This window comes from Rattus norvegicus, chromosome 3, assembly GCF_021556685.1.
Source record: "Rattus norvegicus strain SHRSP/BbbUtx chromosome 3, alternate assembly SHRSP_T2T, whole genome shotgun sequence".
In the NCBI taxonomy this organism is placed as follows: Eukaryota; Metazoa; Chordata; class Mammalia; order Rodentia; family Muridae; genus Rattus; species Rattus norvegicus.
The window spans coordinates 77,279,556-77,294,659 of NC_141536.1; the positions used below are offsets into that span (position 1 = coordinate 77,279,556).

A 15,104-nucleotide genomic window follows, 5' to 3' on the forward strand; every position below is an offset into this window, starting at 1 on the left:
ATATGGATGGAAGAAAAGACGTGTGGTGGCTATAAAGTGTGTTTTCCGCTGTGGAGTGGATGGAAGGAGGCCAGAAGAAATGGAAGAAGGAGAGGGGATGTGATAGACAAGGAGCGAGAGATTGAGAAGGTGAGAGCATTTGGGGGGAAGCCGGAGTTTTGAAGAACAGGGGTGGTCTAGATGGAGGGAGTAGGATGCCGTCTGTCTGTCCATGATCAGGAGTCTCTCTCATGTACACACTTACCTTGTGTCACTTTGAGAAACTGGCTCATTTCCGGGGGCTCTGCTTTGATCACTGGCAGCTGAGTCATTTCTCCTGGGGCCTGAGGAAGAGACAGATTCATCTTCTCAATCACCTGCCCCTGGGACAATCCCCATCAAGCGTTCACTCTCTTCCCTCCCTTAGGCTGGAGGTTTGCCCTGCATAGAGGAATGGCTGGCCTCAGGAGTTCTGGGATCAGTTCAGCAAGAACAGAGAGGCAAGTCCTCATCTTGGGAAAGCCATACAACAGCGAAGATCAGAGAGAATGGTGGCTGCACACTGTAGGTCTGAACTGAGTCTCAGGAAGGGAGAGTTCCTACGGTATCCAGGGCCGTGCCACCTTCCAGGTAGAGGCTGACCCTTCGCTGTGAAAGCCATGTAGGCCTTGGTATGTGGTTGCCATGAGCACAGGAGGTCATGTTAGTCCCACTGTAGCTGTTGGATGAATGGGATCAATAGTTCAGGAGGAATTAATTGGCCACAGCTCAAAGAAAGCTGCCGGAGCTGAAAGGTCATGTGGATCCTGGGTTACAAATGGGAGTGGAGCCCAGTCCAGGAAGCTTGCAGCAGTGAGAACCCTTGAGGGGCGTCAAGTTAGGCCTGGGTACAATCAGATGTACATTCTTTAAAAAGTATTTAAATTCCAAAGTGATGTTCTAGTTATGGCTTCAGGAACATGTGTGGTTTTGTACATGTGGATTTCACCAGCATGCATGTAAGTGGTGGTCTATGAGAAAGCATGGCTCTTGGGACTGTCTCTCCCCACTGGGTCTGCTGCCAGCAGAGGGGTCCAGGAACTTGGCCATTCCCTGGTCTTCACTCAGCTCAATGGCAGCACTATGGGACCTGAGGGGACCTGAGGGGAGTGTGGAGTGGTGGCAGCCCTTTGGGGGTTCAGGTAGTTACAGCCTGTCTTCTGTGTCCTACACTGGCAGAATGGGAGTCCTCCGCTCTAGGGTCTGACAGGCCAAGCTCAGCTGCATGATTTAGGGCTTAATCCCAGAATCCTGTTTCATTTTCTACTGCAGCCCCTTCTTCCTTCTGATTTTGGCCGCACTCGATCTAGAGTCTCTGGGGATCAAGCTGGTCATTAGTCCTTGACCTTGAGGACAGGGAAGGGTGGCCTTTCTTCCTTATGCCCACCTACTCTGAAGAGGTAACCTGGGTGGCCAGCAAACTCCCAGGCTAGAGATTAGTACTTATTTACTTTTATTTTTTAAATTCTATTTATTTAATGTATGAGTGCTCTGCTGCATATACATCTACTGGCCAGAAGAGGGCATCAGATCCCCTTATATAGATGGTTGTGAGCCACCCTGTGGTTGCTGGGATTTGAACTCAGGACCCCTGGAAGAGCAGCCAGTGCTCTTAGCCGCTGAGCCATCTCACGTTCCCTAGTGTTTATTTTTTTAAACTATAGGATTTTAGGCCGCGTGACTTGCACCTACTTGACAAAGAAGGAAGCTGAAGTAAAAAGAGATGGCAAAATGCCCAGAGCACAGTAAGGAAACAAACCTGGCCCAGCAAAGCCTCTCCCAGAAGCCAGTGATCTGAGCCTCGTTCCTGGAAGGGTCTTGGATTTGTAGCTGTTACCTATGCACTCCAGAAGTGGAGGCAGGGATTCTCACGAGCGTGGTTTATTAATCTAAATACAAACTAATTAAGATGCAACTCCTTTTTTCTTTCTTTTTTTTTTCTTTTTCTTTTTGCATTGACATGTTGACCTTTCTCTAAATCCTGGAACTCAAAGGGAAAGGAAGTATCCTGGGGTATCTCCCATTCATATAACCTTCACTACCCCTCAACCCTGCCTGGCACCTTGCAAGCTTTCTCTGATGCAGGGAGGGCCCAGCGTGCATGGAGGGCACTGTTATCTGTGTCTGCTGGAGGATGGGGAAGGGGTGGTCAGTATGGGAGGCAGAAGTTCCTCAGCTACCTAAGTTCCCAGCATGGAGCAGTCCAGGACATTGGGTGTGACTGCCTTCCCTCTCCCCTCCGTCTCCCTCCCTCCCTCAGTCCCTGTGAATAGTCCCTAGGCTTACCTGGTGAGGGATGGGCAGCCTGGAGATGGGGCTGAGGCCCAGCAGTGGTGGGGTGGCCATGGTAGCAGCAGCCATGGCGGAGGAGGCAGCCAGGGGGTCAACCGGAAGCTCCGGGCTCTGCTCCTGCTTCACCATAATGGAGCACAGTTTGTTTCCCAGTGCCCATGCTCCGTGTTCCATATCTGGTGGGGGATGAAGTGTGAAAGACTCAGGGTCAGGGGTTCCCGGAGCACAAAGCTCTGACCTACTGCCTACTGGTGAGTGCCTGGGACTGAGGAATGATGTCAGAATGCCCATCTGGAAGCTGGCAGCAAACCCGGGCCACTCTTGTGAAGTGAGATAGGTGGGCTGGAACCAGAAGAGGCATGAACATCCTTGTATTTAGACACTGACTGAACAGGCTTGGCCTCTGAATCTAGACCTCTCCTGGCCTGCTGTGTGACCTTCAGCAAGCTGCTTACCCTCTCAGAGTCTCAGCTTCTTTATCTATAAAATGAGGAAAGTGGGGCTGAGGAGATGGCTCAGTTTGGAAAGGGCTTGCTGTGTAAGAACGAGGACTTAGTTCAGGTCCCCAGCACCCATACAAAAAGCTGGGCACAACAGGGTATGCCTATCAGTCCAGTGGTGCAAGGGTAGACACAGGAGCACCTTCCACACTTGCTTGGCTAGCCAGGATAGCCAATCAGTGGGCTCCCTGTCTCAAAAAATAATGGAAGCATGATTGAGGAAGTCACCGGATATCTGTCTTTGGCCTTCCCAAACATGTGCATACACATGCATATAGAAACACACATGGACAGAAAAAATAGGGGGAATGAATTGGACAGACCTATAGAGAGGTTCCAAGAATTCCTAGTACAATGCTTGTTAACACTTAGCACAGCGCCTGGCGAGAAGTGACTGTCCATTAATCAGTAACTAGTGTTAACACGGTAATCATTACTCAGTAAACACTGCCCTGCTCAGCAGCGTGAGAACACCTGGGGACAGAGATGGTGGAGTCAGAAAGGTTAGCAGGTAGCATCGACTTGGGAGCTGTGCTGGGGCTGTACCCTGATAGGATTCATAACTTTAGATTTGTTTCTATTGTGTTAAAATTAAGAGTGTTCTGGGCTGGGGTTGGGGATTTGGCTCAGTGGTAGAGCACTTGCCTAGCAAGCGCAAGGCCCTGGGTTCGGTCCCCAGCTCCGAAAAAAAGAAAAGAAAAGAAAAAAAAAGTGTGCTGGGCTGGAGAGAAGGCTCAGTGATTAAGAGCACTGATTGTTCTTCCAGAGGTCCTGAGTTCAATTCCCAGCAGCCACATGGAGGTTCACAACCATCTGTAATGGAATCGGATGCCCTCTTCTGGTGTCTGAAGACAGCAACAGTGCACTCATATAAAATAAAATCTTTACCAAAAATAATTAAGAGCGTCCGCACGCACGTGCTTGTGTGCAGATGCCTAAGGAGGCCAGAAGAGAGCCCTGGATCTCCTGAAGCCAGAGGTACAGACGGCTGCGAGCCACGGAGAGGGTGGAATCCAAGTCAAGTCCTCCGCAGAGCAGCACAGGCCCCTAACCACTCGGCCACTTTTGCAGCCCTTGGGTTCTGAATTTACAAAACAGAACTCTGGCCCTTTCAACTGCTTCCCAGACACCATGATGTGAACTGCTCTAGACCACCCAACCCTTCCTGCTTAGATGGACTGAGGGCTGGCTAAGTGGAGCTCCTGCTCTGATGAAAGAGATCCAGAGACTTCTGATCACAGAGGTTTCCTAGTAGTGAGCTGAAAGTTACAGTTGTGATTGAAAATATGTCTGAAAAAAAAAATCACAGCCCGTGAGACGGCTCAGTGTGTAGGTCTGATGCCTGAGTTTGAGCCTGGAAACCATGTAAAAGTAGGAGGGAGAGCAAACTCCATAAAGTAATCCTGTGACCTCCACAGGTGATCTGTGGTACACGTGTGCCTTCCTTCAAAGTTTAGATGGCTGCAGGTTCTGGAGGCGGTAAGATTCGGAAGGTAGCCATGGGGATGGGTGGCTGAGGACGGTGTATTGGAAAACAACTCTCTTGTTTGGTCTTATGTCCCAGAACTGTAGGAAGGGCAGGAACATCCCTGAGTACCCTCAGATCAATGTTTTCATAGGCTGGAGCCTCCTTATGAGATGCTCAGTTGCTGGCTGCTCATCCTTTTAGATTGAACGTGAGTTGTGAAGCCCAATTATGTAAAAGGAGCAAACAGAACAGCAATATGTGGTGGGGGGATCTCTGTGACCAGGTCTGACAAGACGGGGCAGGGAGGCACACGGGGTGGCAGGGAGGAGGGGCGGCTGGCTGTAAATGGTACAGGAGAGAGAAGAACAAAGGTGGGCAGTGGGAACAGAGAAGGGAGAACTTGGAAGAAAATAATTGATTTTTGATGTTTTTGTTTTTTACTTCTTTTTTCTTTTTTCCAGAGCTGGGGACCGAACCCAGGGCCTTGCGCTTGCTAGGCAAGCGCTCTACCACTGAGCTAAATCCCCAACCTTGTTTTTGTTTTTTAAAGACAAGGTCTCAACTAGTCCAGGCTGGCTCTGGACTTGCTATGCAGCTGAGGGTAACCTGTTGACCTTCATCCTCCTGCCTTACCACTACCTCTCAAGCATTAGGTTTACAGTGCCCAGTTTATGCTGGTACTGGGATGGAACCCAAGGCTTTATCGATACTGGGCCACCAAGTGTGACCTTAGAAACAAAGGGTGAGTTCTAGAAGACTCAGTGATAGGGGCTTATGCAGGTGGAAGGATGTTTAGGTGTTCCTAGGGCAGAGTCCACTTCCTAGCATGTAGTCATGTAAGGTGGAGGTCTTTTGGCCTAACCTGGGCTTCAGGGCTGGCAGGCCTCAGCTCCCGGTGGGCAATGGGCATCGCCCACTCTAGGGCAGGCAGTAAGGCAGGAGTCAGGAGGTCAGCTTGCCAGGGTTGGGTAGAGGGGACTCGGAGGCCTGCTATGAGCATGGAGCCGCAGAGCCCTGTCCTGGGCCACAGGCAGCCCCCCAAGTCCAGGAACACCCACAGTCTTCCCAAATTACAGGGTCAAGCTGTGGGCTTTTGGGACGCTGTCCCCTCAAAGGGCCACAGACAAATTGCTTTAAAAATAGACTTGGGGTAGCTGAGGAGTTGCTGAGCCAGCCAGCAGGGTGGATTGAAACTCTGTCATCCATCTGCCCGTCATCATCTGTCATGGGGTGAGAGGGGCCGAGCCATGTCCCTGCTCTTCCCAGGCTGGGGGTCTGAGACCTCACAGAGGTCCAGGAACTTGGCAGTTGCTGAAGTGGGGTGAACAGCTGCGACCTCAGTAGTCACAAGCCACAGGACCTCCCAAAACTCCAGAAGGTGTCCCTTCCTTCTTGGCAGGGAGGACAAAGGCCAGTTTCTACTCTGGGAGAGACGGCGGCATGGCACGGTCTGAGAGCACAATGCTCACGAGCTAACAGCGATTCCAGGAAGGCACCGCTGTCTCCCCACTGAAGAGAGGGACGATCAGAAACTCACACCTAAGGCCAGTTCCTCTGGCAGGCAAGGCGAGCAAATCTCACTCATTGTTCTAACCACTCCTAGAATTAGTAGGAGTGTATATTCCATGCTGGGCCCAGAGCTGAAAACCATATATATATATTTATCTTAAAATAAGACTTTCCCCTTAGAATAAAAAACGTTTTAGGCTATATCTATGTGCAGTTCTGTGTGTAAGTAGTGTGTGTGTGCGTGAGTGAGTGCAGGTGCCTTCAGAGGCACTGGGTCTCCCTGAATCTGGGGTCACAGGTAGTGGTGTGCAGCCCTACTCACGTGCTGGGAACTGAACTCAGGTGCTCCATAAGAGGCATATGTACTCTTAACTGTGGAGTCCTCTTTCCAGCCCCTATTTTCATTTTATAATTGAGGAAATAGAAGTCCAGAAAGGTTAAAGACTACACAGACACCCATAAGCTGATGGGAATACCAGGATGCACATCTAACCCTATTGAGGTCTCAACCCAGCAGCCTTTGTGGCCCCGGAGGCTGGTAGACAGAGGGACAGCGATAGAATCAGGGGCTGGCTCTAGCTCTCTATCCTTATCTATTTGGTGGTGTGAATTGGACAGCTGCCCTTTCCTGAGATCTTTTTTACTGGTCAAATGGGGATCTTCAGAGTATTCCTTCCTCGCCTGGACATTGTGCAGCACAAATGACACAAGGAACCTGTATCTACCGTAGAGACAGGGCAGGTGGAGGTACTGGGGTTTCTCAAGGTTAGGAGACAGATTGCAGGCTGGAGAGATGATGCAGTAGTTAAGAGAACTAGCTGCCCTTTCACAGGATCCAGAGTTCAACTCCCTGCACCCACATGGCAGTCTGCAATTCCAGTTCCAGGGAATTTATCACCCTGCTCTGCATGTATGTGGTTAACATACATACATGTAAGCAAAACAGCCACACACAGAAAATTAAATAAATCTAAAAGAGACAGGTCTGTGGTCACCAGCCATGAAAACGACAAGACTGAGACTCCCTTCCTTAGAGGGAGGTTCGAGGTGTTCGAGGTGGGGCACAGTGCGGGTCTCAGTTGCTGATGACCTTTGAGGAGCAGTTCTGAGGCAGAGGGCTGCTTGCTTCAAAGACAGGAAGCAGAAGCGAGGTTGCCTCACTGAGCCCCACTTCAGGAGCCAAAATGGGAATAGGGCTCTTAAGCGATACTTTGGAGGGTGTCAGTATGAACAGATGGGGAGGGTCGAGAGTCTCTGTCACTTGTCTCTGTTCACGATGATGACGGTCGTGGTTATTCTGAGGTAGAGTGTATGCTGGAATCCAAACTGTCTTGGAGCTTGTTAAGTAGCCAGTCCTGGCCTCAAACTCACCATCCTCCTTGCCTCCGCCTTTTTAGTTTTCTTTCTTTCTTTTTTTTTTTTTTTGGTTCTTTTTTTCGGAGCTGGGGACCGAACCCAGGGCCTTGCGCTTCCTAGGTAAGCACTCTAACCACTGAGCTAAATCCCCAGCCCCCTTTTTAGTTTTCAAGACAGGGTTCTTTGTGTAGCCCTGGCTGTCCTGGAAGTCACTGTGTAGCCCAAGCAGGCCTCTAACTCACTAAGATCTGACTGTCTCTGCCTCCCAAGTGCTGGGATGCAAGGTGTGCATCACCATGCCTGGCTTTATTTTGTTTTCTGTGTGTGGATGTGGATGTGGATGTGGATGTGGATGTGGATGTGGATGTGGATGTGGATGTGGATGTGGATGTGGATGTGGATGTGGATGTGGATGTGGATGGGAGGGTACACAGCTGCAGGTACCCGCTCCTGTGTGCTTGTGCCTGTGGGGGGCAGAGGTGGGGTGGCTGTTACATGACTGGCTCTGTTGCTCTCCAAATTATTGTTTGAGGCAAAGTCTCTCACTGAACCTAAAGTTCCCTATTTCAGTTAACTTGTCTGGCCAGCAAGCCTCTAGGATCTACCTGTCTCTCGGTTTACTCTTCTCCTCTATGTACCTGCCCCATGGTTATGGGACCACCACCAGTATCTAACCAGCGCTGCACCCTGGGGTAAGGGGTTTGTGGGCAGATGATCTGGGAGTCTCAGGCTGCAGATGCCCCCTCCCCATCCCCAGAAACCTCTTTCCTCTTGGGCACTTGCCCAGCTTACCTTGGGTGGTATCCTCCATTTTGACAGGCACAAGGGGGCTCTGGGGTGCAGAATCCCCACTCAGGGAGTAGCTGTGCTCAGCCTGGATGCCTGGAGCAGGGGAATCCAGTTCCATGTCCAGCAGAGGGCTCTTCTCATCCAGCACAGGGTCATCAAAGAAGCTGCTGAATAGGTCATTGGAGAAGTCCTCCATGTTCTCCACAAAGTGGTCCAGGTGCTCCGGGAAGTGCTGGGGAAGGAAAAGGAACCTCAGTGTGGCTTGGAGAGGGGCATAGCTGCTGCTGGCTGGGACAGGCACCTCTTCATTCTTTAAGACTACCACTCATACTATCATGACACCACTACCCTCCCGGTGACCAGTAACCATGGCATCATCACCCTCCCTATGACCAACGTCACTGGCTTTAACTCTTATTCTTTCTTTTTTTATTTTTTTTTATTTTTTTTATTTTTTATTTTTTTTAAAGATTTATTATTTATTATATATGAGTACACTGTAGCTGTCTTCAGATACACCAGAAGAGGGCATCGGATCTCTTTACAGATGGTTGTGAGCCACCATGTGGTTGCTGGGAATTGAACTCATGACCTCTGGAAGAGCAGTCGGGTGCTCTTAACCGCTGAGCCATCTCTCCAGCCCCTTTTTTTTATTTTTTAACTTTAATTTTTGTTGTTGTTGTTGTTGTTGCTGTGCATGTGGCCTTTGCCTTTAACCTCAGGAGACAGAGGCAGGTGGATCTCTGTGAGTTTGAGGCCAACCCAGTCTACAGAGTGAGTTTCAGGAAAGCCAGGGCTATGCAGAAAGTCACTGTCTCAAAAGTTTTTTGTTATTATCATCATTTTCATTATGTGTGTGTGTATGTATGTGTGTGCATGTATGTATGTGTGTGTGCATGTATGTGTGTGTCTATGTATGTGTGTGTATGTGTGTGTGTCTGTGTATGTGTGTGTATGTGTGTGTGGGCATGTGTGTGCATGTATGTGTGTGTATGTATGTGTGTTTGTATGTATGTGTGCATGTATGTGTGTGTGTGGGGGGCATGTATGTATGCACATACACACCACAGCCTAAGTGTACAGGTCAACTTGGTGGGTTGTTCTATCTTCCCATCTTTATGTGGGGTTGGAGGATCTAATTCAGGCTGCTAGGCACATGAGACGAGTGCCTGCCTCCACTCACTGAACAACCTCACCAACTTCCTCACCTTTAAATTTTGTATTTATTTAAAGAATTAGGGTCTGGAGAGGTGGTTGAGCAGTTAAGACCACTGGCTGCTCCTGCAGAGGACTCAGCTTTAGTTCCCAGCACCTACACAGTGGCTCTCAGCCGTCTGTAGCCAGCTCCAGGGAATCGGATGCCTCCTCCTGACCGCCATAGGCACCAAGCTCATATATAGTGCACATACGAACACGCAAGCAAAACACTCATACAGACGTATCTTTTTTTTTTTTTGGTTCTTTTTTTCGGAGCTGGGGGCCGAACCCAGGGCCTTGCGCTTCCTAGGTAAGCGCTCTACCACTGAGCTAAATCCCCAGCCCCCATACAGACGTATCTTATTTAACAAACAAAATGCATGGAACCTGAGAAACCAGGTTGACCTCTGGCCTACACACACACACACACACACACACACACACACACACACACGAATGCAGATAGACAGGACAAAAGTCACAAATAATATCTATGAAGAACATGGGGTAAACTAGAAAACAGACTTAGGCAGCAAACACAATGTGGTAAGGTCCCATGCCTGGCACAGAAAACCTTGTAACCCTGTGGCTCCATCAACCTTGATATTTGGAAAAAAAAGAGGCTATTAAATTTTATATGTATACGAGTGTTTTGTGTGCAATTATGACTGTGCACCTTGTGTATGTCTGTTGTCTGTGGAAGTCTGAAGTGGGCACTGGATCCCTTGGAACTGGAGTTACAGATGATTGTGAGCCCACATATACTCACAGGGAACCAAACCTGGGTCCTTTGCAAGAACAGCCAGTGGTCTTGACTGCTGAGCCGTCTCTCCAGCCTTTCCTACCAACCGGGATCTTTGATACAGGCCTGAAGTCACCACGTAGGCTAGGCCAGTTAGCTCTGCCGGAATCCTCCTGTCTCCGCCTCCCCGTTTGGAGACTATGGGCATGAGTTGAAAGGGCTCTAATGCAGGTCCTTATGAAGTCCACTGACTGAAGTGGGGAATGGCAGAAACCCTGAGAGGGAAGTCCTATCGGATGTGTGTTAGCATGAGCACAGCCATGGCAAGGATTTCCTCAGAGCCATGGGGCAATTGACAAAGCCTCAGGAGAAATGGCAAAGCTTTGCTCCTAACATGAGCACGAGAACGTAGGAGTTATTGATCAGCTCCTGCAAAGACCAGCAACCGTAGCTCCCTCCTCCTGAATTGTTACAGCTGGAGACTGCTCCTGTACGGAGATCTCCTACCCAGACAGGGAAGCCCCTTCCCCTGGGCTGTGCCTAACACACTGAGGTTTCAGGTTACAGCAGCGGTGGTAACAGAACCCAATCCAACCCTCCCAGCCCCGCAGTCTGTGTGTCTGTATCTGCCATTTCTCCATTCTTCTCACTGAGGCAACTGAGTATGTTCCAACCCAGTACCTGCCTGCTTTTCTTCTCATTTCATGTAAATTATGTCTTTTCTTTTCTGTGTATGAGTGCTTTGCCTGTGTATATATGTATATACGTATGTTCACTCCATGCATGCCTGGTGCCCTTGAAGAGGGAGCCATCGGGTTGCCTGGAACTAGTTATAGATGGCTGCTAGATTGGTACGAACTTGGGTCCTCTGCAACAGGTACTCCTAACTGCTGAGCCATGTCTCCAGCCCTCCTGCCTGCTTCTTTGAGACAGGGTGTTGTTAAGTAGTCCAGACTGGCTTCAAACTCATGATCTTCCTGTCCTCGCCTCCTGAGTGCTGTTACAGGCATTTGCAGCGGCGCCCCTCTCAAGCTGTTCTTCATCCCGAGGCATCAGTCAACCCTTCCAGCTGTTGACTCAGTGTGGAAGCAGTAAGTGGTGACTCACTGATAGGTTATGAAATCGATTTAGTGGGTCATGACCAGAACTTTAAAAAAATATACTTAGAAAAAATTTCCTTGACACACAATAATTGTACGTATCTCTGGGCAGACCTTGACATTTCATTACATGTGCCAATGTGCAGTGCCCAGACTGGGTTAATGGGGCATATCCATCACCTTAAACTGCATACTTCTTTTGGAGAGCACTGAAATGCTGTCTCCTAGCTATTTTGATATGTGTAATTAATCCTTGTCGACCACAGCTACCCTACCGTGCTGTAAAACATTAGAACCTGCTCCTTTGTCAGCGAGTGGCTGTCCCCACCACCCCCTCTCCCCGGCCCCTATTTTCCCTGCTCCTAGAAACCACTTTTGTGCTCTCTGCTTTGACCACAGACAGGTAAAAGTATGTTTTTACTTTTCATCTGGGGCCTTGCGTATGCCACGCAGGTCCTTTATAAGTTCTAAGTTTTATAAACTGGCCCCGTGTCCATGTGGGCTTTTATAGCTAGAATTTAAGAAAAAATAGCACAGAACAAAATACAAAACAAGTAGAAAATATCAGAATCCATCACACATACCGAAGTAAAAAAAAACCTGGTAAAGTACTCATTTCAGCTAGATGTATGTATACTGGGTATAGATGTCAATTTTCCTTCTCAGAAATAAACAGACAAAAGCTTTGATGGTGATTATGGGAAAGCTAATTAACCCGTGTTTTAACCTCCTCTGTATATAGTGGGGCTGGTAATAGTTCCCACTTGCTAAGATTATTGTGAGGATTAAGCCAGCCCATATGAGTAAAGGTTTAGGATAGTCCCTTGCACAACCATCATCAATAAAACACTTCAGGGCCAACAAGTAGTAGGTTTTTTTTTTTCTCTCTCAAAGAGTCATTAGTGCACAACACCATGCTTCTATTGTTCACATGCATTAGCTGATTGGTTAAACAGATTGGGTTGGGGGTTGCTTCAGGCTCTGTATTAGTCATTGGCTTTCTGCATCCGGAACTCTCAGGACACAGGCAGGGATGAGCAGTGCCTTCTGCTTCAGGATAAGGCTCAGCATCAGATGTGTGGTCCTCAAGGAGCAGGGAATGAGCAAGAGCCTGGAACCTTAAAGACTTGTTTTCAACTCTTAGCTCCACTACCTGCTGACTTTAAAAAACTCCTCTGTGCTTCAGTTTCCTCATCCAGAAGTGGGAAATATAAACTCGTAGTCCGGAGCATTGCCGTGGCAACCAAGTGTTGGTTAGACGCCTGGTAGCCACCTCATATGATTGTGATGATGGAATGGTGTGTGTGCATGAAGCACTCAGAACAGCATGCGGTAGGTGATATGTATGAAATCCTTGGTAGATAATACTATGAAAACAGCAGCCCCCAAACTCGGGGATGAGCTTGGAATCTATAGAGGGAGGTGGTTTGAGTTTCCCCTCTGAACAAGTGTGATGAGAAACTCCAGGACAAAATGAATCCAGAGACGCCGTTGGTATACTCTAGGGTCCCATTTCTGTTCTTTCAGGATTCATCGTCATTATTTTATATTTTTCTTTTTACTTAAATCTCCCAGAGCGCTTTCATATATTCCCCATCTTCTCCATACCCTACAGTGACCTTGAATTTCTGATCCTTACCTATTGAGCCACGCCCCCTGCCCCTGCATCATTTATTAAGCAGCCCTATTCCCCAAGGAGCAAAGGCTCCTTTACATTTGACCTGCAGGGCAAACAGAGCCAGACAGAGCCAGACAGAGTCAGAAAGTGCCCATGGTCGCTCGATACCCAGACTTTCCCGAGCCACCACATCACACACCTCTCTGTTTGGGACTGGTCTGGTAGCAGCCAGACCGTATTCCTGGAGGCAGATCTGTGTCTTGTTTCAACCTGCAAGACACTCATTCAGTAAGGGTGCAGTGGCAGGGCCTTGCATCTCAGAGCAAGGCCACTAGTGTATCCACCGTTCAGTAGAGCCTAGGTGTGCGGTACAAAGAGTTCAGAGTCTGAACAAGTCCCTAGAACAACCGAGAACCCAGACAGAAACGTTTTAGGGATGCGTATGCTCCTTTTAAACAACCATCACACCCAGCCTTGACTGAGAGGTCCACATCCGCAGCAGAACCAGGCCATCCCAGCTGGGGGCGCTTCCTTCCAGCGGAACTCCGGGATTGAGATGTGGGGAGGGGAGGGGGTGCTCTCCAAGGCTGCGGTGGGGCCCAGGAGAGGGGGTTACGCAGAGCTGAAGGAGCCGTGAGTCAGCGGCCACGGTATTTCTCCAGCAGCTGCTCCGCAGGCGATAAGGATTTGCCAAGCCCCTTCCCGGGGGCCTGGGAGAGGAGAGCCAGCACCCTCCAGTCTGGGAGAGGAGGCCCTGAAGTTTTTCCAGTTTTAGGAAGACAAGCGAGAAGGACTCCCTTTGGGGGTGCCCGAATGAACTTGCTAGGGGGGCGCAGTTGGCCGGGTGTTGTGAGGCGCCCCCACCCCACCTGCTAGAAACAGCAGCCAAAAGCTCAGCAGGCTGGAGCTTCCAGGGCGGTGGGAGCCAAGTGGAAGAGGAGGGCGGCCAAGGGGCAGATAGGGTGGGGTAAAGGCGCTCTCGCGCTCAGCCCTCCTTGTCCTAGGTTCCTGGAGTGCTGGGTGGATGGTGGTCCTGTCACATCGCACCTAGACCCATCTGCCTCTTGTGGGAGCATTGCCACCAGTAGCTGCTCAGTGAATACCGTAGCCTATTTCCATCGGATGTCTGGCCTCTCGCAGCATCTCACTTATGCTGTGAGACAGCAGGAACCTGAGGAAGTCAATGGTCTATGCCCCTCAACCCATTTGTTAATGAGAAAGCTAAAATCCAGAAAGAGCAAGCCATTTACCCACAGTCACACAGCATGTTGCCAATATTTCGGGCGGGGGTTCTCCGCAGCTCTGGGATTGAGCTGAGGGTAAGGGGATTCCCCCTGTGTTCTCTATCCCTACGTGCCTCCATCCCCGTAAAGCTCACTCTAGAGAATTCAAACCGCCTCAGCTCGGCCCTGGTCGCTCTCACCCGCTATTGAGCCCTCCTCCAGCTCATACAGACACACAAGAATCATATTTAGGCTGTCTGATGGAAATAGGGGGTGGAGCTGGAGGAGAAAGGCCAGTGGCCAGGAGTTCACAGAGGGTCTCACGCCAAGGTTGGGGGGGGTGTTCTGTTAGGGTGGGCAGTCTTCAGGGGTGCCATTCCGTGCAGGCAACGAGGGTGGGAAGCCAGAGAAGGAGACTTTGGAGATATTTTCCTCCTCCTTTAAGACTTTTTCCTAAGCTTGTGCCAATATCAGCTCTTTCTCGGCCGCCATGGGCAACCGGCGCCGGCTCCACTCTCTGGAAGGAGAGGTCCCCAGACCTCCGGCTCTCAGGCCGGCACCCCGCCTCCGGGCTGCTGCGTCTCTCCTTGGCGCTTCGGCTCTGCCGCCCGCCCTTTAAATTTTAGGGGTGGAGGGAGTCCTGCTCGCTTCGTGCTTCAGTTACGTGGCTTAGTCTGCCTCTTGGGCGCCGCCTCGCCAAGGAATCCCGCTTGTTTATTGGTGAGAGCAGAGACGCTCCTGGCCAATGATAAGAGGCTGCAAGCCACCGCCCGCCTGACCCGGAACGCGGCTGAGTAGAGTAGGGTTCTAGATCGGGAAGCTTGCTGGACAGTGGGGGGGGGGGGGGGGAGTACAGCTAGTTCTTAGTTTGTGTCTGGGGCAGAGCTGAGCTGGCAATTCCACAGTATTCGAAGGCCCTAATCAGTTGTGTGGCCACTCGATGATATGCGAACGGAGAGAGAGCAACTCACTTCCAGCTCTGCCCCTCCCTCTCTTTCAGTAATCTTACCATGGGGTGGCATGAATAGACCCCTACCGCCCCTAGTGTGAGAGGGGACGTTCCCAGGGTTGCACGACTGAGCTCTAGCTCCTCTCCGCGACTCTTTCCTTAACCCTTGCACAGGGGACACTGCAGACAGTGAAAATATCTGGGCGCAGCGGCCGGCTGGGGTATACTTACGTACAGGCAGCCCACTGTGCCCCCTTCCCCCCAGACCTGGTTCTCTGACGTCTGCACCTGTGCTCTCGTTTCTGCACCAAACCCTGATCCAGAAAGATTCAGCCCATGCTAT

At 50.1% G+C, this 15,104-nt stretch overlaps 1 protein-coding gene and 1 long non-coding RNA gene across 4 annotated transcripts in view; one reads left to right on the plus strand and one right to left on the minus strand.

Moving 5' to 3' along the window:
• Positions 1-15,104, plus strand: part of LOC103691847 (uncharacterized) — a 68,486-nt gene that overhangs the window by 18,300 nt on the left and 35,082 nt on the right. The window lies entirely within an intron of this gene.
• Creb3l1 (cAMP responsive element binding protein 3-like 1) overlaps positions 1-15,104 on the minus strand; it is a 40,940-nt gene that overhangs the window by 10,610 nt on the left and 15,226 nt on the right. For both annotated transcript variants that reach the window (XM_087653214.1, NM_001005562.2), the window contains 3 exon segments: positions 7,936-8,164; positions 2,305-2,486; positions 245-323 (listed from right to left, as the gene is read on the minus strand). In XM_087653214.1, the coding sequence (XP_087509340.1) occupies positions 245-323; positions 2,305-2,486; positions 7,936-8,164 (490 nt within the window).